The sequence below is a fragment of the Ranitomeya imitator genome, chromosome 9 (assembly GCF_032444005.1).
Source record: "Ranitomeya imitator isolate aRanImi1 chromosome 9, aRanImi1.pri, whole genome shotgun sequence".
In the NCBI taxonomy this organism is placed as follows: Eukaryota; Metazoa; Chordata; class Amphibia; order Anura; family Dendrobatidae; genus Ranitomeya; species Ranitomeya imitator.
Genome location: NC_091290.1, coordinates 34,316,872 through 34,338,125, shown reverse-complemented (window position 1 = coordinate 34,338,125; position 21,254 = coordinate 34,316,872). Strand labels below are relative to the sequence as shown.

At 43.0% G+C, this 21,254-nt stretch overlaps 1 protein-coding gene across 1 annotated transcript in view; it reads right to left on the bottom strand.

Annotated features, from left to right (window-relative positions):
• LOC138649539 (serine/threonine-protein kinase D3-like) overlaps window positions 1–21,254 on the bottom strand; it is a 97,773-nt gene that overhangs the window by 75,208 nt on the left and 1,311 nt on the right. Inside the window, exon 2 of the mRNA XM_069740024.1 lies at window positions 459–1,085. Coding sequence (XP_069596125.1) covers window positions 459–608 — 150 coding nt within the window. The 5' untranslated portion in view covers window positions 609–1,085. The remainder of the gene's footprint in view (window positions 1–458; window positions 1,086–21,254) is intronic.

Sequence of the window (21,254 nt, the reverse complement as noted above, 5' to 3'; positions counted from 1 at the left end):
TGTGTTTTACATGGACTCCAATTAATTTTATTGACTGCCATTTATTATTTCCTAACCTGGACTATTTTATTTTTGTTTTACTATAGGCCTAAAAATTAGCTGCCTGTTCTACCTGTTGCTGGCCCAGAGTGATCACAGACCGCTCTTGCCGGCGATTCTGCTGCTTCGCATCAACCGTGCAGCTCTTCCTCTTCTGGGCTGCTTTCTTGACGGGGCGTAACTGCCAACGTCATGCTGATTGACTGCTGGTTCCCCGCAGTTAGGCAGCAGGGAGCCGGGTGTAAATCAGCATGACGTTGGCAGTCACAGCCCGTTATCTGAGCAGAGTGGATAAGAAGCCAGAGCTCTGTCGATACGACATCAACGGAAGCAGCCGAATCGCCGGCAGGAGCGGTCTGTGACCGGGGAGAACAGACAGGGCTCAGAAAGCCACTTTAACAATGATATAAGGCACCTACCTTCTTTTCTACGAGGTCCATGGCAAGTCTCTTCAGCGTGACATAGTTGGTCTCACTTGGGTGTAGATGATAAGCCTCACGACATAGACCTATCTGGAGCCGCACTGTTGTTTTCCCCTGAGAAACTTTATCCAAAGTCATTGTGAACATCTACTTAGAATACTGGAGCGGCGCCAAGTGATACTAACTTAGAAGACGGGTATTCCGCTCCTTTTACCCCACAAATGGAAGGAAACATTTATCGACCAGCAACTCGCACATTATAATAACCCATCTCTCACTTCCGGTTGATAATGATCCAAAAATCCGTAACAGAAATCCAGTGTTTCTTGAACCGAATCTGAAGAAGTAAACATACGGAATGTAGAACTCTACCGACCGGTAATCCAAGAGTTGCAAAAATCAAAGCAATCCGGCAAATAATAGTTTCGCTGTGATGTTCTCCTCTGATGTTTAACTTGAGACCTTTCCAGGAAGTCCCAAGAAATCCAAACACGCGTTACTCATTTTTCTTTAAGGCTTTCAAAAAGATTAACACGTCCAGTGTTGATGTTAGCGGGGTAAGATTTCCAGCATTAAAGAGCGCGGTTAAGTCGTTGTCACTTGATTTTTGTTTCAGCCTTCTTTCTGTACAACAAAGAAAAACGAGCTGGATATTAATTATGGGTAGGATCATGAAAGGAACAGCAGCATGGAGGAAAGAATACAGTCAGCGACCAGACTTTAGCCTGTAATATTTGTCATTTCTTTTTGGGAAAAGTTTTGGGAAAACAGATATGGGAGAAGGTGCAATGACCTGAGTGCACCGAGCAGCTGTGTTGGTTTACACAGTCATTTGTGCTGACGGTCTCCCTTCAAAAGAGAATTGTTCTTTCAACAAACTTTGCATAAATCAATAGAACGAGCATTTATAAGAAACTTTGTAATATACTATATCATACTGGAAAATTCTGCTTCTTTCTCCACTTAGGAGCCACTAAGAAGAGGCTCATAAGTGGAGAAAAAAGCAGAATTTTCCAGAAATATATATTACAAAGTTTCTATATAGTATTTATAATATTATTTCTTTATTTTATAAGGTTTCTATATATTAAAGAATTTTCCAGTAAGATATATTACAGTTTCCATATATTATTTCTTTATTCTATACAGTTTCTATATATTACACTAAGATGCAGTGGGGCAAAAAAGTATTTAGTCAGTCAGCAATAGTGCAAGTTCCACCACTTAAAAAGATTAGAGGCGTCTGTAATTTACATCATAGGTAGACCATAACTATGGGAGACAAACTGAGAAAAAAAAATCCAGAAAATCACATTGTCTGTTTTTTTAACATTTTAATTGCATATTATGGTGGAAAATAAGTATTTGGTCAGAAACAAAATTTCATCTCAATAGTTTGTAATATATCCTTTGTTGGCAATGACAGAGGTCAAACGTTTTCTGTAAGTCTTCACAAGGTTGCCACACACTGTTGTTGGTATGTTGGCCCATTCCTCCATGCAGATCTCCTCTAGAGCAGTGATGTTTTTGGCTTTTCGCTTGGCAACACGGACTTTCAACTCCCTCCAAAGGTTTTCTATAGGGTTGAGATCTGGAGACTGGCTAGACCACTCCAGGACCTTGAAATGCTTCTTACGAAGCCACTCCTTCGTTGCCCTGGCGGTGTGCTTCGGATCATTGTCATGTTGAAAGACCCAGCCACGTTTCATCTTCAATGCCCTTGCTGATGGAAGGAGGTTTGTACTCAAAATCTCACGATACATGGCCCCATTCATTCTTTCATGTACCCGGATCAGTCGTCCTGGCCCCTTTGCAGAGAAACAGCCCCAAAGCATAATGTTTCCACCACCATGCTTTACAGTAGGTATGGTGTTTGATGGATGCAACTCAGTATTCTTTTTCCTCCAAACACGACAAGTTGTGTTTCTACCAAACAGTTCCAGTTTGGTTTCATCAGACCATAGGACATTCTCCCAAAACTCCTCTGGATCATCTAAATCCTCTCTAGCAAACTTCAGACGGGCCCGGACATGTACTGGCTTAAGCAGTGGGACACGTCTGGCACTGCAGGATCTGAGTCCATGGTGGCGTAGTGTGTTACTTATGGTAGGCCTTGTTACATTGGTCCCAGCTCTCTGCAGTTCATTCACTAGGTCCCCCCGCGTGGTTCTGGGATTTTTGCTCACCGTTCTTGTGATCATTCTGACCCCACGGGGTGGGATTTTGCGTGGAGCCCCAGATCGAGGGAGATTATCAGTGGTCTTGTATGTCTTCCATTTTCTAATTATTGCTCCCACTGTTGATTTCTTCACTCCAAGCTGGTTGGCTATTGCAGATTCAGTCTTCCCAGCCTGGTGCAGGGCTACAATTGTGTTTCTGGTGTCCTTTGACAGCTCTTTGGTCTTCACCATAGTGGAGTTTGGAGTCAGACTGTTTGAGGGTGTGCACAGGTGTCTTTTTATACCAATAACAAGTTTAAACAGGTGCCATTACTACAGGTAATGAGTGGAGGAAAGAGGAGACTCTTAAAGAAGAAGTTACAGGTCTGTGAGAGCCAGAAATCTTGATTGTTTGTTTCTGACCAAATACTTATTTTCCACCATAATATGCAAATAAAATGTTAAAAAAACAGACAATGTGATTTTCTGGATTTTTTTTTTCCCTCAGTTTGTCTCCCATAGTTGAGGTCTACCTATGATGTAAATTACAGACGCCTCTCATCTTTTTAAGTGGTGGAATTTGCACTATTGCTGACTGACTAAATACTTTTTTGCCCCACTGTATGTTGCAAAGTTTCTAGATATTATTTAAAATATTAATTCTTTATTCTATAAAGTTTCTATACATTACCGTAAGATATGTTACAAAGTTTCTATATATTATTTATAATATTCTTTCTTTATTTTGTAAAGTTTCTATACATTACAGAATTTTCCAGTAAGATATATTACAGTTTCTATATATTATTTATAATATTATTTCTTTATTTTATAAAGTTTCTATATATTACAGAATTTTCCAGTAAGATATATTACAGTCTCTATATATTATTTATAATATTATTTCTTTATTCTATAAAGTTTCTATACATTACCGTAAGATATGTTACAAAGTTTCTATATATTATTTATAATATTCTTTCTTTATTTTGTAAAGTTTCTATACATTACAGAATTTTCCAGTAAGATATATTACAGTTTCTATATATTATTTATAATATTATTTCTTTATTCTATACAGTTTCTATATATTATACTATGATATGTTATAAAGTTTCTACATATTATTTATAATATTATTTCTTTATTTTATAAAGTTTCTATATATTACAGAATTTTCCAGTAAGATATATTAGTTTCTACATATTATTTATAATATTATTTCTTTATTCTATAAAGTTTCTATACATTACAGTAAGATATGCTACAAAGTTTCTATATATTTATAATATTATTTTGTTATTCTATACACTTTCTATATATTTCAGCAAGATATGTTACAAAGTTTCTACATATTATTCTATAATATTATGTCTTTATTCTACTGTATTAAATTTCTATTTATTACAGAATTTTCCAATAAGATAGATTACAACGTTTCCTAGTGAACTCACCATGCACTCTAAAAATAAAAAAACAACTAAATTCCATCATGTGGCCACTGCCAGCACAGAGAGATGTCAGGTTACTAATCTACCGTATATACTCGAGTATAAGCCGAGATTTTCAGCCCATTTTTTGGGGCTGAATGTCCCCCTCTCGGCTTATACTCGAGTCATACGCAGGGGTCGGCAGGGGAGGGGGAGCGGGGGCTGTCTAGTTATACTCACCTATTCACCTGCTTCTTCCAGCGCTGCAGATTCATCCTGTATTGAGCGGTCACATGGTACCGCTCATTACAGTCATGAATATGCGGCTCCACCTCCCATAGAGGTGGAGCCGCATATTCATGAATGTAATGATCGGTAACTGTGACCGCTCAATACAGGAAGAAGATGCAGCGGTGGAAGAAGCAGGGACGTCCAGGGACCGCGCCGGGAGCAGGTAAGTATACGGGGAGGGGAGCGCTGCGTGATATTTACCGCTCCTCGCTCCGGTGCGGCTCCGTCTCCAGCGTCCTCTGGCAGTGATGCTCAGGTCAGAGGGCGCGGTGACGTAGTCAGTGCGCGCCCTCTGCTGAGCGTCAGTGCTGGAGACGGAGCCGCACGAGGAGCAGGTAAATATTGAAAGCGCCGGCGTCCTGAGCGAAGAGAGGGGAGTATGTGCTTTTTTTTTTATTGCAGCAGCAGCATTATATATGGCACAGCTTTATATGGAGCATCCATGGGGCCATAATGAACGGTGCAGAGCATATATATATGTGGGGCACAGCTTTATATGGAGCATCTATGGGGCCATAATGAACGGTGCAGAGCATATATATATGTGGGGCACAGCTTTATATGGAGCATCCATGGGGCCATAATGAACGGTGCAGAGCATATATATATGTGGGGCACAGCTTTATATGGAGCATCTATGGGGCCATAATCAACGGTGCAGAGCATTCTATATGGCACAGCTTTCTATGGAGCATCTATGGGGCCATAATGAACGGTGCAGAGCATTATAAATGGCACAGCTTTCTATGGAGCATCTATGGGGCCATAATGAACGGTGCAGAGCATTTTATATGGCACAGATTTCTATGGAGCATCTATAGGGCCATATTGAACGGTGCAGAGCATTATATATGGCACAGCTTTCTATGGAGCATCTATGGGGCCATAATGAACAGTGCAGAGCATTATATATGGCACAGCTTTCTATGGAGCATCTATGGGGCCATATTGAACGGTGCAGAGCATTATATATGGCACAGCTTTCTATGGAGCATCTATGGGGCCATAATGAACGGTGCAGAGCATTATATATGGCACAGCTTTCTATGGAGCATCTATGGGGCCATAATGAACGGTGCAGAGCATTATATATGGCACAGATTTCTATGGAGCATCTATGGGGCCATAATGAACGGTGCAGGGCATTATATGGGGCACAGCTTTATATGGAGCATCTATGGGGCAATAATGAATGGTGCAGAGCATTATATGGGGCACAGCTTTATATGGAGCATCTATGGGGCCATAATGAACGGTGCAGAGCATTATATGTGGCACAGCTTTATATGGAGCATCTATGGGGCCATAATGAACGGTGCAGAGCATTTTATATGGCACAGATTTCTATGGCATCTATGGGGCCATAATGAACGGTGCAGAGCATTATATGTGGCACAGCTTTATATGGAGCATCTATGGGGCCATAATGAACGGTGCAGAGCATTATATGTGGCACAGCTTTATATGGAGCATCTATGGGGCAATAATGAATGGTGCAGAGCATTATATGGGGCACAGCTTTATATGGAGCATCTATGGGGCCATAATGAACGGTGCAGAGCATTATATGTGGCACAGCTTTATATGGAGCATCTATGGGGCCATAATGAACGGTGCAGAGCATTTTATATGGCACAGATTTCTATGGCATCTATGGGGCCATAATGAACGGTGCAGAGCATTCTATATGGCACAGCTTTATATGGAGCATCTATAGGGCAATAATGAACGATATGAAGCATTATATGTGGCACAGCTTTATATGGGGCAATAATGAACAGTATGCAGCATTATATGTGGCACAGCTTTATATGGAGCATCTATTTTTATTTTTGAAATTCACCGGTAGCTGCTGCATTTCCTACCCTAGGCTTATACTCGAGTCAACAAGTTTTCCCAGTTTTTTGTGGCAAAATTAGGGGGGTCGGCTTATACTCGGGTCGGCTTATACTCGAGTATATACGGTAATTATCCTCTATGCAGAGAGGAGAAGTGAGAAAAAATGTAGAAGAAGACACACAAAGATTCTATTGAGCTTTCTAACAAGTCTTTTACCTCACCCTAGAGCTGGATTGATACCTATACCTATCAATACTGCTGCATAATGTCCTCAATACTGCTGCTTCTGTGTGGTAATTAAAGGGGTTGTCCAGTCTTAACTTACTAGTCTGTAGTCACTCTATGTGACTGCAAACTTGTGAATTCTCACATTGCGCACACTGCGATGATTCATCAGTGCGGGGGATGGAAATGGGTGGTCATGTGACAGCAAGTATGCAATATGCATACTGCTGGCCACATTCTCGACTATATGGGGCTGGAAACAGTCTAGTCTGAATGTAGCCGGAAGTTTACATATCACATATTTGCTGTCATGTGGCCTTCGAAGATGGCGGCGAAATGCGCGTCGGGGTGAGGGGATGCCACGACCACTATTGTTCACAGGTAATTACCTCTGTTTATGGCATTCGCGTTGCTTATGTAAGAGGTTGGACCAACCTCTTTGGATTGATAGGGGTTTTGGGTCGGCTAACTATTGTCTATGTGGTCAGCTCCTGCCTTACTGTATTCGGGGTCATAGCATTTTAACCTTGATTTGGATTTCCATATAACTTTAGTTGTTACATTTATCTATTTTTGATCCTGTGGTACCATAACTTTATTTGGAGGGGCCTAATTGTCAGCAGTTTTCATTGTACCCATGGGTATTGGCTAACATCTTAGCTGTACACTTATTATAGGCTATCACTGGACTAGCACCTCTCTGGTACATCCTTCCATGTACTGCTCTTACTGTTGTACCCATACCTTTTCATATAGTCCCCTATAATGACATTTCTGCTTTTTTATGTATTCCTTTTAAAATCTTGATTCATAAAATTACTATTTTTATGTACATCTTGTGGGATCTCTTCCTTGTCCTACGTGCATGATATATGGTATTGGTTGTTGCATTGTCTATGGAGTGCCCCTTTAACATTGGACACATGTTGATCTGATTTAGTGAAATGTAGAATCTTTTGCAATTTATGATATGGATCCGTTAGCAATGTGATGCTTCCATGCACCAGCGGGAGGCAACTTGCAATTGAGGTGATCTGATTTTCTATCTTTCATTTTACTATGTATTTCATGTTGTATTTGTATCCTTACACACTAGTTTCTCCTTATAAAAAAAAAAACAAAACCACATATAACTTTACATAATTTGCCAAAGGGAAGGGAATTGATCTAAAATAAAAAAATAAATGTTACTTTCTGCTCCAATCGCCTGCTGCTCCACCGGAAGGGATGACGTCCCATGCATCTGAAGGAAGGCACAGGGCCGGTTGCTGTGGGCACTCGACGTTCAGGAGTCCTTGATACCTCTCCGTCCATGGGACCAGTACCAGTAACACACACGCTGGGAGTCAATTTGTCCGCTTCAACAGGTTCGATTTTATTCTGCAATTCGGATACATTCGGCTGCGGCATACAGTATGAGACAAAGTCCCCTTTGATTGATGTTCCATATTGCCCGATGCACTATCCGATCTCGCCTCCGTCCTGCCCAGCCTACCTAGAACCTCAACAGACCCTGCTGGTACCTGGAGGTTTCTATCCGGCAGTACAGCCTCTCTGAGGCCCACCATCTTTCCCTCTCGCTATGACCCAACTGACCTCTTCCACTTAGTGAAGTAAGAGCCACGAAATCTGATGCCTTTTAGGGGTCCTAGGTCCTGGACCACCCCAGCATCTCCGCGAAACTTCAGATGTAAGTTCACACTGTGTGGAAGACTTGAAGCTGATAAGGCCCTTCACCATTTAAGCATCCGCTGACCTTGAACCTGTCACCGTCTTGGACTTCCTCACTCCACTCCTCTGACCTTGACTGAACACCTGAAGCAGGAGTTGCTTTCTCTTCTTATCTGATCTAAACCCTTCTGAAGTGTGGGCTATTCCCAAGCTTTTTAAATGACATTTTAGGGCTCATACTCACTTGCACGAGACTCGGATGAGTCTCGCACAGCAATACCCGGCGCTGCTGCTGGCACTGAGATCTTCTCACCCCCACCCTTGTACATCAGTCACCTGAATGCTGAGGCCAGTGATTGGCTGATCATCAGTCACCTGATTGCTCAGGCCAGTGATTAGCTGCTCATCAGTCACCTGAATGCTGAGGCCAGTGATTGGCTGCTCATCAGTCACCCGAATGCTGAGGCCAGTGATTGGCTGCTCATCAGTCACCTGAATGCTGAGGCCAGTGATTGGCTGCTCATCAGTCACCTGAATGCTGAGGCCAGTGATTGGCTGCTCATCAGTCTCCCGAATGCTGAGGCCAGTGATTGGCTGCTCATCAGTCACCTGAATGCTGAGGCCAGTGATTGGCTGCTCATCAGTCATCTGAATGCTGAGGCCAGTGATTGGCTGATCATCAGTCACCTGAATGCTGAGGCCAGTGATTGGCTGATCATCAGTCACCTGATTGCTCAGGCCAGTGATTAGCTGCTCATCAGTCACCTGAATGCTCAGGCCAGTGATTGGCTGATCATCAGTCACCTGAATGCTGAGGCCAGTGATTGGCTGCTCATCAGTCATCTGAATGCTGAGGCCAGTGATTGGCTGATCATCAGTCACCTGAATGCTGAGGCTAGTGATTGGCTGCTCATCAGTCACCTGAATGCTGAGGCCAGTGATTGGGTGATCATCAGTCATCTGAATGCTGAGGCCAGTGATTGGCTGATCATCAGTCACCTGAATGCTCAGGCCAGTGATTGGCTGATCATCAGTCACCTGATTGCTCAGGCCAGTGATTGGCTGATCATCAGTCATCTGAATGCTTAGGCCAGTGATTGGCTGATCATCAGTCACCTGAATGCTGAGGCTAGTGATTGGCTGCAAGGGTCAAATGACTGATGTACAGGACGTCAACCTCCCGTAAGTGATGGCTCTGTGAAAAAAACATTTAATGGGTTTTTAAGAGTCAATATGGTTTAAAACTTGGTGAATTGTAAAATGCCCCTGTTGCTCCCGCTAGGGTCCACTTGCCATTTTTTTTAAGGCTCATTCAGACATCAGTGATCTTTCTCGTGCGTAAATCTGGTCCAAGTTTCATCAGTGATTTTGATCAGGGGTGTTATGAGAGCCTGGTCCGTCTGTCAGTTTTTACCATCAGAGTTTGGTCCGAGTTTCATAAATTTTTACAGATGAAAAAAAAACTAATGGAAGTTTTTCAGGTTTTCCTATCAAACAGTCCGTGAAAAATGTATGGCATTGGACAAGTTTCCGTGTTTTTTTGCAGACCACACAGTCCGGAAAAAAAAGGGCATGTGAACTAATTCCTTAGAAAAGCATAGGTATGAGCAGTGTGGGACTAGGGTACTAAGGGCCCACCAGTAACATTGACTTTGGGGGTCCAACTTTTCACCCGCATGCAAATATTCCACTACCCTCTTTCACAAATTTATCTTCATCTTTATATAATAATAAACTAGGTAGTATGGTAAATGAATAATGAGAGGCTGATATTTTTTCAGTACAGAGTGAATCAGGTGAATTATGCCAAGAACTGCCCATAGATTGGGGTTGGGGGCCCACCGGGAGATTCCCCTGTTCTCCTACCGGCCAGTCCGAGCCCGAGTATGAGAGTTACATAAAAAAACACCAATAGAACTCTTATTTGGAAAACTGATGCCTGAATGAACTCTTATATAATTGAGGCAGTAACAGGAAATATATGGAATTTCTGCTTCCCATAATGACCATTGTGCCTCTAGGTTTATAAGAAAGTCCAACGTGCATTTTACCAGTGCAAAAATCTTAGAAAAAAAAGGATATTTGATCACAAGGCGCTCGGGTATAGCATTGTCAATGGAATAAATAGAAACAGGAGGACTATATTTTCCATTCCGTCTCTAGTAAATGTAATAAATGAGAATATTTCTGAGCTGGCTCTGGACAGAGTTTAAAGGTAAGAGATGATTTATCAAAAGCCGCACTCACAATGGTTCCTTCCTCTGTCACAGATAATTCATTTATCTCGATGTATATCTGTGACGTATGCGGCATAAGCGGATGTATCTGGCCAATGTCTGCGCCTTTCAGATGGGCTCAAAAAACAATGCTAGGGTATTTGTTGTGAGTTCTGTTTTTGGGCTCCCTCTGGTGGTTACTGATGGTACTGGGTGATTTGTGTTCTGCTGTCTCTGGTGTCCACCTGTTCTATTAGGATTTGGGAGTTTCCTATTTAACCGGGCTTTCTTGTCATTTCCCCGCCGGCTATCAAGGTTATCAGAGTGTTTTGTTACCTCAGCTTCTGGCTTCAGTAATCTTCAGGACAAGCTAAGTTTTGATTTTCTTGTTCCACGTTTTGCTTTATTTTTGTCTTGTCCAGCTTGCATATAATTGTCTCTTTGCTGCTGGTTGCTTTAGTGGGCTGTAATTGCTCCTCATGTTCCATGAGTTGGAACATGAGTTCAAGTAATTACAGGATGGTTTTTTGAAGGGTTTTTTGCTGACCGCGCTGTTTACTTTTGTATCCTCTGCTATTTAGTTTTAGCGGGCCTCATTTTGCTGAATCTGTTTTCATACTGTGTATGTGCCTTCCTCTCATTTCACCGTCATTATATGTGGGGGGCTGCTATTTCTGTGGGGGTATTTCTCTGGAGGCAAGAGAGGTCTGTGTTTCTTCTAATAGGGGAAGTTAGATCTTCGGCTGGTTCGAGACGTCTAGGATCAACGTAGGCACGTTCCCCGGCTATTGTTATTTGTGTGTTCAGGTTTAGGGTCGCGGTCAGCTCAGGTTCCATCACCCTAGAGCTCGTTGGTGCTTGTCCATTTTTGAGATTCCCTGCCATTGGAATCATGACAGTAAAGCCGGCCAAAATGTTTGGGCTGAAGTAGGAGGAAAAGTAGTCTGGGGAAGTTTTTTTTTTTTCTCTCCTCTGAGGTTGCTGCTTAGCCTTAATTGCAGCCAGGCATATTTTTTTTTTTTTTTTTTCCTCCTCTTAATCCTTGAATGGCTCTGACCTTAGCTGTTTATCATGGACGTCCAGAGTTTAGCTTCCAGCTTGAATAATCTTGCTGCTAAGGTTCAAAATATACAAGATTTTGTTGTACATGCTCCTATGTCTGAACCTAGAATTCCTATTCCAGAGTTCTTTGCTGGAGATAGATCTAGTTTTCTGAATTTTAGGAACAATTGCAAGCTGTTCCTTTCTTTGAAATCTCGCTCTTCTGGAGACCCTGCTCAGCAGGTTAAGATTATTATATCTTTCCTGCGGGGTGACCCTCAAAATTGGGCATTTGCATTGGCACCAGGGGATCCTGCGTTGCTTAATGTGGATGCGTTTTTTCTGGCATTGGGTTTGCTCTATGAGGAACCTAACCAGGAGATTCAGGCTGAAAAAGCTTTATTAGCTCTCTCTCAGGGGCAAGATGAAGCAGAAATATATTGTCAAAAATTTCGGAAATGGTCAGTGCTTACTCAGTGGAATGAATGCGCCCTGGCTGCAAAGTTCAGAGATGGCCTTTCTGAGGCCATTAAAGATGTTATGGTGGGGTTCCCTGCGCCTACGGGTCTGAATGAGTCTATGACTATGGCTATTCAGATTGATCGGCGTTTACGGGAGCGCAAACCTGTGCACCATTTGGCGGTGTCTTCTGAACAGGCACTTGAGACAATGCAATGTGATAGAGTTCAGTCTAGAAGTGAACGGCAAAACTATAGGCGGAAAAATGGGTTGTGCTTTTATTGTGGTGATTCAGCTCATGTTATATCAGCATGCTCTAAACGCACAAAAAAGGTTGATAAGTCTGTTGCCATTAGTACGTTACAGTCTAAGTTCATTCTGTCTGTGACTCTGATTTGCTCATTATCATCCATTTCCGTCGATGCCTATGTAGATTCAGGCGCTGCCCTGAGTCTAATGGATTGGTCATTTGCCAAGCGATGTGGGTTTAGTCTTGAGCCTCTGGAAGTCCCTATTCCTTTGAAGGGAATTGACTCTACACCTTTGGCTATGAATAAACCTCAGTACTGGACACAAGTGACCATGCGTATGACTCCCGTTCATCAGGAGGTGATTCGCTTCCTGGTATTGTATAATTTACATGATGTTCTAGTACTTGGTCTGCCATGGTTACAAACTCATAATCCAGTCCTTGACTGGAAAACAATGTCTGTGTTAAGCTGGGGATGTCAGGGGGTTCATGATGATGCACCTCCGATTTCTATCGCTTCATCTACTCCTTCTGAGGTTCCTGTATTTTTGTCTGATTATCAGGATGTTTTTGAGGAGCCTAAGCTCAGTTCGCTTCCTCCTCACAGGGATTGCGATTGTGCTATAGATTTAATTCCTGGTAGTAAATTTCCTAAAGGTCGTTTGTTCAATCTGTCAGTGCCAGAGCATACTGCTATGCGGGATTATGTTAAGGAGTCCTTGGAAAAGGGACATATCCGTCCATCTTCGTCCCCTTTGGGAGCAGGTTTTTTTTTCGTGGCCAAAAAAGATGGGTCCTTGAGGCCTTGTATAGATTATCGTCTTTTGAATAAGATTACCGTAAAATATCAGTATCCTTTGCCTTTGTTGACTGATTTGTTTGCTCGCATTAAGGGGGCTAAATGGTTCACTAAGATTGATCTTCGGGGTGCGTATAATCTTATACGAATAAAGCAAGGTGATGAGTGGAAAACCGCATTTAATACGCCTGAGGGCCATTTTGAGTATTTGGTAATGCCTTTCGGACTTTCTAATGCTCCTTCAGTCTTCCAGTCCTTTATGCACGATATTTTCCGTGAATATCTGGATAAATTTATGATTGTGTATTTGGATGATATTTTGTTTTTTTCTGATGACTGGGAGTCTCATGTTCAGCAGGTCAGGAAGGTGTTTCAGGTCCTGCGGGCTAATTCCTTGTTTGTAATGGGCTCAAAGTGTCTCTTTGGAGTCCAGAAGATTTCTTTCTTGGGGTATATTTTTTCCCCTTCTACTATTGAGATGGATCCCGTCAAGGTTCGAGCTATTTGTGACTGGACGCAGGCTGCATCTCTTAAGAGTCTGCAGAAGTTCTTAGGCTTTGCTAATTTCTATCGTCGTTTTATAACTAATTTTTCTAGTGTTGTTAAGCCTTTGACGGATTTGACTAAGAAGGGTGCTGATGTTGCTGATTGGTCTCCTGCGGCTGTGGAGGCCTTTCGGGAACTTAAACGCCAGTTTTCTTCTGCTCCTGTGTTGCGTCAGCCTGATGTTTCGCTTCCTTTCCAAGTTGAGGTTGATGCTTCCGAGATTGGAGCGGGGGCGGTTTTGTCACAGAGAAGCTCCGATTGCTCGGTGATGAAGCCATGTGCGTTCTTTTCTAGAAAATTTTCGCCCGCTGAGCGGAATTATGATGTGGGTAATCGGGAACTTTTGGCCATGAAGTGGGCATTTGAGGAGTGGCGTCATTGGCTGGAGGGTGCTAGACATCGTGTGGTGGTCTTGACTGATCACAAAAATCTGATTTACCTTGAGTCTGCCAGGCGTCTGAATCCTAGACAGGCTCGTTGGTCACTGTTTTTCTCTCGTTTCAATTTTGTGGTTTCATACCTGCCAGGTTCAAAGAATGTGAAGGCGGATGCTCTTTCTAGGAGTTTTGTGCCTGACTCCCCTGGAAATTCTGAGCCCACTGGTATCCTTAGGGATGGGGTGATTTTGTCGGCCGTCTTCCCAGACTTGCGACGTGCTTTGCAGGAGTTTCAGGCGGGTAAACCTGATCGTTGTCCGCCTGAGAGACTGTTTGTTCCGGATAGTTGGACCAGTAGAGTCATCTCCGAGGTCCATTCTTCTGCGTTGGCAGGTCATCCTGGAATATTTGGTACTAGAGACTTGGTGGCCAGGTCTTTTTGGTGGCCTTCCTTGTCGAGGGATGTGCGTTCTCTTGTGCAGTCTTGTGAGGTTTGTGCTCAGGCTAAGCCTTGCTGTTCTCGAGCCAGTGGATTGTTGTCACCTTTGCCTATCCCGAAGAGGCCTTGGACACACATTTCCATGGACTTTATTTCGGATCTCCCTGTCTCTCAAAAAATGTCTGTCATCTGGGTTGTGTGTGACCGCTTTTCTAAAATGGTTCATCTTGTACCCTTGCCTAAGTTGCCTTCCTCCTCTGAGTTGGTCCCTCTGTTTTTCCAGAACGTGGTTCGTTTGCATGGGATTCCGGAGAACATCGTTTCTGACAGGGGATCCCAGTTTGTGTCTAGATTTTGGCGGACGTTCTGTGCTAAGATGGGCATTGATTTGTCCTTTTCGTCTGCATTCCATCCTCAGACGAATGGCCAGACGGAGCGAACTAATCAGACCTTGGAAACTTATTTGAGGTGTTTTGTTTCTGCTGATCAGGATGACTGGGTTACCTTTTTGCCGCTGGCCGAGTTTGCCCTTAATAATCGGGCTAGTTCTGCTACCTTGGTTTCTCCTTTCTTTTGTAATTCGGGGTTTCATCCTCGTTTTTCCTCTGGTCAGGTGGAGCCTTCTGATTATCCTGGAGTGGACATGGTGGTGGATGGGTTGCATCGGATTTGGAGTCATGTGGTGGACAATTTGAAGTTGTCCCAGGAGAAGGCTCAGCAGTTTGCTAATCGCCGTCGCCGCGTGGGTCCTCGACTTCGTGTTGGGGACTTGGTGTGGTTGTCTTCTCGTTTTGTTCCTATGAAGGTCTCTTCTCCTAAGTTCAAGCCTCGGTTCATCGGTCCTTATAGGATCTTGGAAATTCTTAACCCTGTGTCGTTTCGTTTGGATCTCCCGGCATCGTTTGCTATTCATAATGTGTTCCATCGGTCGTTGTTGCGGAGGTATGAGGTACCTGTTGTTCCTTCGCTTGAGCCTCCTGCTCCGGTGCTGGTGGAGGGAGAATTGGAGTATGTTGTGGAGAAGATCTTGGATTCTCGTGTTTCCAGACGGAAACTCCAATATTTGGTCAAGTGGAAGGGTTATGGTCAGGAGGATAATTCTTGGGTGGTTGCCTCTGATGTTCATGCTGATGATTTGGTCCGCGCTTTTCATAGGGCTCATCCTGGTCGCCCTGGTGGTTCTCGTGAGGGTTCGGTGACCCCTCCTCAAGGGGGGGGTACTGTTGTGAGTTCTGTTTTTGGGCTCCCTCTGGTGGTTACTGATGGTACTGGGTGATTTGTGTTCTGCTGTCTCTGGTGTCCACCTATTCTATTAGGATTTGGGAGTTTCCTATTTAACCGGGCTTTCTTGTCATTTCCCCGCCGGCTATCAAGGTTATCAGAGTGTTTTGTTACCTCAGCTTCTGGCTTCAGTAATCTTCAGGACAAGCTAAGTTTTGATTTTCTTGTTCCACGTTTTGCTTTATTTTTGTCTTGTCCAGCTTGCATATAATTGTCTCTTTGCTGCTGGTTGCTTTAGTGGGCTGTAATTGCTCCTCATGTTCCATGAGTTGGAACATGAGTTCAAGTAATTACAGGATGTTTTTTTGAAGGGTTTTTTGCTGACCGCGCTGTTTACTTTTGTATCCTCTGCTATCTAGTTTTAGCGGGCCTCATTTTGCTGAATCTGTTTTCATACTGTGTATGTGCCTTCCTCTCATTTCACCATCATTATATGTGGGGGGCTGCTATTTCTGTGGGGGTATTTCTCTGGAGGCAAGAGAGGTCTGTGTTTCTTCTAATAGGGGAAGTTAGATCTTCGGCTGGTTCGAGACGTCTAGGATCAACGTAGGCACGTTCCCCGGCTATTGTTATTTGTGTGTTCAGGTTTAGGGTCGCGATCAGCTCAGGTTCCATCACCCTAGAGCTCGTTGGTGCTTGTCCTTTTGTGATTCCCTGCCATTGGAATCATGACAGGTATTACTGTGTGAAGAATTACTAGGAAAGTCCGTATTTGTCTCATCCCGTATTGTAAATTCATCTTTCCAACTTCCAGGCAAAATAGTCAAGGAGTAAAAAATAAAACATGCATTTGACTTAAAAGGGTTGTCTAAGACTTTAACATTGATGGTCTATGTTTAGTATAGGTCATCAATGTCTGATGAGTGGGGGTGCGACACCGGCACCATCGAAGATCAGAATTTCCCGGTTTGGCCGAAGCTGCATAGCACAGCACCGTTGACTATATAGTGGCCGCGGCCGGTACTGCACATACACCCCTTATTGATTTGAATAGGTAGCGGATGTGCAGTACCAGCCGCGACCAGTATGTAGTCAACGGTGCTGTGCTATGGGAAAAGCTGATGGGTGATGGTGTCGGGTGTCGCACCCCCACCGATCAGACATTGATGACCTATACTAAGGATAGGCCATTAATGTTAAAGTCCCGGACAACCCCTTTAAAGGGATTCTCTGGATTAAAATAAACATTTCAGAGTTCAGGATCCCTATGTATTTGGTTGAAAAAGTAACATTTAAAGGAGTTTCCCAGATTTGGAAATATTTTTTCCCAGCTGAAGTTTTTTTTTTTTTAATTGCTTTTCTCACCCTCCCTGGGTCCAGCATTGAGTCTCCGCTGTTCTTGCTGTCTGATCTGATTGTCTGCAGCGGTTATGTCATGTTGACAGCACTGCAGACGATAACTAAGCTCGTCGGCGGCACAAGCTGCTGAGCTGGCTGATTGGCTTTAGCGCTGTCAATGTGACGTCAGAACTGCAGACAATAACACACATGGAGCAGAGTGGGGGGGAGTTAGTGCTGGACCCGGTGATGGTGAGTAAAGCACTTTACAAAAAAATCTGCAGACAGGCAAAAAAAACCTTTAATTTCACCTGTGGTTGTGCAACTGAGAAACTAAGCAGTTGCTGCAGCTTTTCTCATTGGTTACAGCTTAAAGGGACGGTCAGCATAGAATCACTTCAGACCAAATTTTCATTGGCGGCCAATTCTAAGAAAAAGGGACGGACACAGTTGGACGACCCCTTTAGATTTGTCCTTTTTACTCCATGTTTTCAGTGGAGCGTCACCAGCCAAGTCACACAACTGGAATCTGATGATGCAAATGTTGCGTAACACGCGGTCACGAAAAATCTTCCTACTTATATAATAGTAAGAAGAAAGTTGTGCAACAGTGGAGAGAGATTTTTTTTTTTTACATTTACTTCCTTTAAATGCAAAATATGCAAAATGTTTAAGTTCCCACGATGAGGTGAGTTTTTGACTTTGCATATTTTTTTAAAACATGGTGCGTTTTAAACTTTAACTTTATGCAAAAAAAAAAAGTTAAATGAACTACAAAGCGATTTCCCAATGAAGTGATCCCCCGTGTTGTGCTTCCCGTGCTGCTTTCATTCTTAGCTCACGTGTTTGTACTTCCCTGCATTGTGATCATTCCCCACATTGTATGTATTAACCGTTTCTTTGCTGCGATACATTTTAGTGTAACGGATCCGCTCCCCAAACGGCCGTGTGATATGGCTCAGCGCCCTCTTCACACGTCCACTTAAAAAAAAAAAACGTACACGAGAAGATCCGTTGTTACCATCCGTGTGCTTTTCTGTGGTGTCCGTGTGACATGTATCAGAATAGAATGCAGAAAATAAATTACACATTAAATGCGTGCAAAGATATAGATAGATCTCCGCGAGTTATATACTTTGTGCCTTATGTATTTAGTTTACTGTACATGTATTAACCTAATGAATAAATGATTGGGGGGGGGGAGAAATTATGTGGGCCCTCCCCCCTTCATTTTTTGTATTAACTAGCAAAGGTAAAGCAGACAGCTGAGGTCGGATATTATAATCAGGCTGGGAAGGGTCCATGGATATTGGCCCCTTCCCAGCCAAAAAATGGCAGCCTACAGCTGCCCCAGAAGTGGCATCGGGGTAATTAGTGATGGGGGGCGGGGGGTGCTGGATGTCGAATCCCCAGCGATCTGATATTGATGACGTTTCCTACCAATAGGTCAAATAGGTCATCAACAGTGAAGTTGTTGACAACTCCATTAAAGGGAACCTGTCACCTGCGCAGGCGTGTACTACGGAGGACATAGAATGAACTTCCATCCAATATTGCGGCCAGCGGGTAAGGAAAGGGTGAATCAAACACCCGAAAACTCCGCCCTTATGACCAAAAAACGGTCCCGCCAAATTCAGGTGCTAGGTTCCCTTTAAGACTCTACACACCCAGCCATGTAAAGGGAAGTTAAAGGTTTGATTTTAGACATTCCTTCCCATTAGGATCCATTCGTTCTTTTAGCTAAATGAGAATCTATTGGGTGTATTTTTCTGTGACTAGCATTCTTTTGCATTACGCTGCAGTGTAGCAGCGGCAGAACGTGATCTTTGTTGCTTAATATGTGACATTGGACATCTGTTTTTTTTTTCTTTTAGCGAGCGCTCACACTGGCGAGTAGCCAGCTTATACCATCTTGGCACTGAAAAGTGACTGTACATTTATCATATATCGTCACCCTACGAGAATGACATCTTTTAGCTTTTCTGATGACTTTTTGGATGCCTTTTGCCGTGGTTTTTTCAAACGCTTTTTTTTTTTTTTTTAATTCCATATTTATCACAGTGGCGAATTCCAAGCGGAAACCGCCAGAAGAATGGACCGGTCACTTCTTTGAGCAAAACACGGCACGTGTACACAGCAAGTGATTTTCACATTGCAGTGCATTTTTTTTGAGCATTCTTTTTTTGGCATAATTTTTAGCATTTCTTCAGGAGAAACTAAGGTAGAATCTGCCTGAAAAAAAAGAAAAAAAAGTTGTGTGCACATATTGGACATGGTGCCTTCTTCACTGAGAAAAGTCAAGGAAGGCATGGTTAATACTTAGCATTGTGCACCTGATACCACTCCTGTGGCCATATTTGATACAGGTGGACTGGAACACTTTTATCAATGGAGGAGGAAAATTTAGCGCACTAGGGAAGGTGACTATACATGACAATACAGAGCCACTTTTCATTGCCAGGGTGGAAGGTTGCTTTAAATCTGTTCAAGAAAGTAACAAATAGAAATAAAAAATCATTTGGCGCTAGCGAAGCATGCCGAGATGCTCCGCCATACGTAAAAAATAGCAGTCAAACTGTTCAGCTGCTGAAAGCCAGTAGCAACTTCATCGGCAACTGTTCCCTTTTTTTCGCTGTGTAAATTGTTGAAAAAGTCTATATGTACAGGCTCAACTAAAATTAATCCATTTCTCTCCCTTTTTCTTTTTGTAAGCTGTGAATTATGACATCCTTTCACAATAGAGATTTATTCTTAAATGGCAGCTGCATTCCCTGCCTCTGATTTTATACGGGCTATGATAGTCGCTTTTGATTGGCTGTGCTATACCATGTGATGTGATAAGGGCAAGGTATTATGGGGAGGTCCGCCCCCGGCTATGTCACATGAGCCTTCTCTAGCTGCACAGTCTTCTGCAATGTGTAAAGAATTTCCTAAAATTCAAGACATTCAATTCACATGGAATCATCTTTAGAAAATAATCAAATTACAGATTAATTGTAATTGATCCTAATTATATATTAGATAATTGATATTCTAACCTAATGGTTGTCTCAGCGATATGTGACTGGCGAATAAGAAAGGACGGTGAGTGGCTGCAGCGGTCACTTGAAGTTTACAGGACATCATTGCTGCAGCCATATGAACAGAAGGCTGGCGGGAGGGCAAAAGACACGACTGGGCTGGAACGACGGAGCATAAAATGATAAGTGCTCATTTTTAAGTCATTTTCTCACTGACAGCAGTTGTGGCCACATTTTTTAATTACATGACTTGAATTATAACACGAGACTCCTTTGCTTTGCACCTGGCATGTGACTCATGTGACTGACTTTGCTCACTTGATCATCTTGTTTTGGAGATATTTGCTAACTTTCCTGGAACACCCGGGATGTCCCAGGGGGAAAAAAAGGAGACCTCTGAGATTCTTGTAAAAGCTGGCAAATCCTGCAAACCCCATATACAGTACGCTTCCCAGAAAGTAGGGCTTCCTGACGGGTTTCACAGCAAACTGAGCCACAATGTCCAGATACAAAACTCAGGTGTTGGGAAAGGGCCGGAAGGGCCGAGGCCAGTAAAAAGGGGCACGGTTATGGGGCCTCACTCAAAACCATTTGAAGACGTTGGCCCCATGTACTTCTATCCAAGCCGTTGTGCAAAAGGGAGGAGTAATGCAGCTATGTACAAAAGGGAGGAGTAATGCGGCTATGTACAAAAGGGAGGAGTAATATGAATATGTACAAAAGGGAGGAGTAATATGAACATCTACAAAAGGGGGGAATAATGCAGCTATGTACAAAAGGGAGGAGTAATGTGGCTATGTACAAAAGGGAGGAGTAATGCGGCTATGTACAAAAGGGAGGAGTAATGTGAACATGTACAAAGGGGTGGAGTAATATGAACATGTACAAAAGGGAGGAATAATGCAGCTATGAACAAAAGGGAGGAGTAATGCAGCTATATACAAAAGGGAGAAGTAATGCGAATATTTACAAAAGGGAGGAGTAATACGGGTATGTACAAAAGGGAGGAGTAATGCAGCTATGTACAAAAGGGAGAAGTAATACGAATATTTACAAAAGGGAGGAGTAATGCGGCTATGTACAAAAGGGAGGAGTAATATGAATATTTACAAAAGGGAGGAGTAATGCGGCTATGTAGAAAAGGGAGGAGTAATGCGGCTATGTACAAAAGGGAGGAGTAATGCGGCTATGTGCAAAAGGGATGAGTAATACGAATATGTACAAAAGGGAGGGGTAATATGGCTATGTGCAAAAGGGAGGAGTAATACTTTGCTCACTTGATCATCTTGTTGTGGAGATATTTGCCAACTTTCCTGGAACACCCAGGATGCTCCAGGGGAAAAAAAAGAGACCTTTCAGATTCTTGGAAAAGCTGGCAAATCCTGCAAGCCCCATATACACTTCCCAGAAAGTAGGGCTTCCTGACGGGTTTCACATCAAACTGAGCCACAATGTCCAGATGCAACACTCAG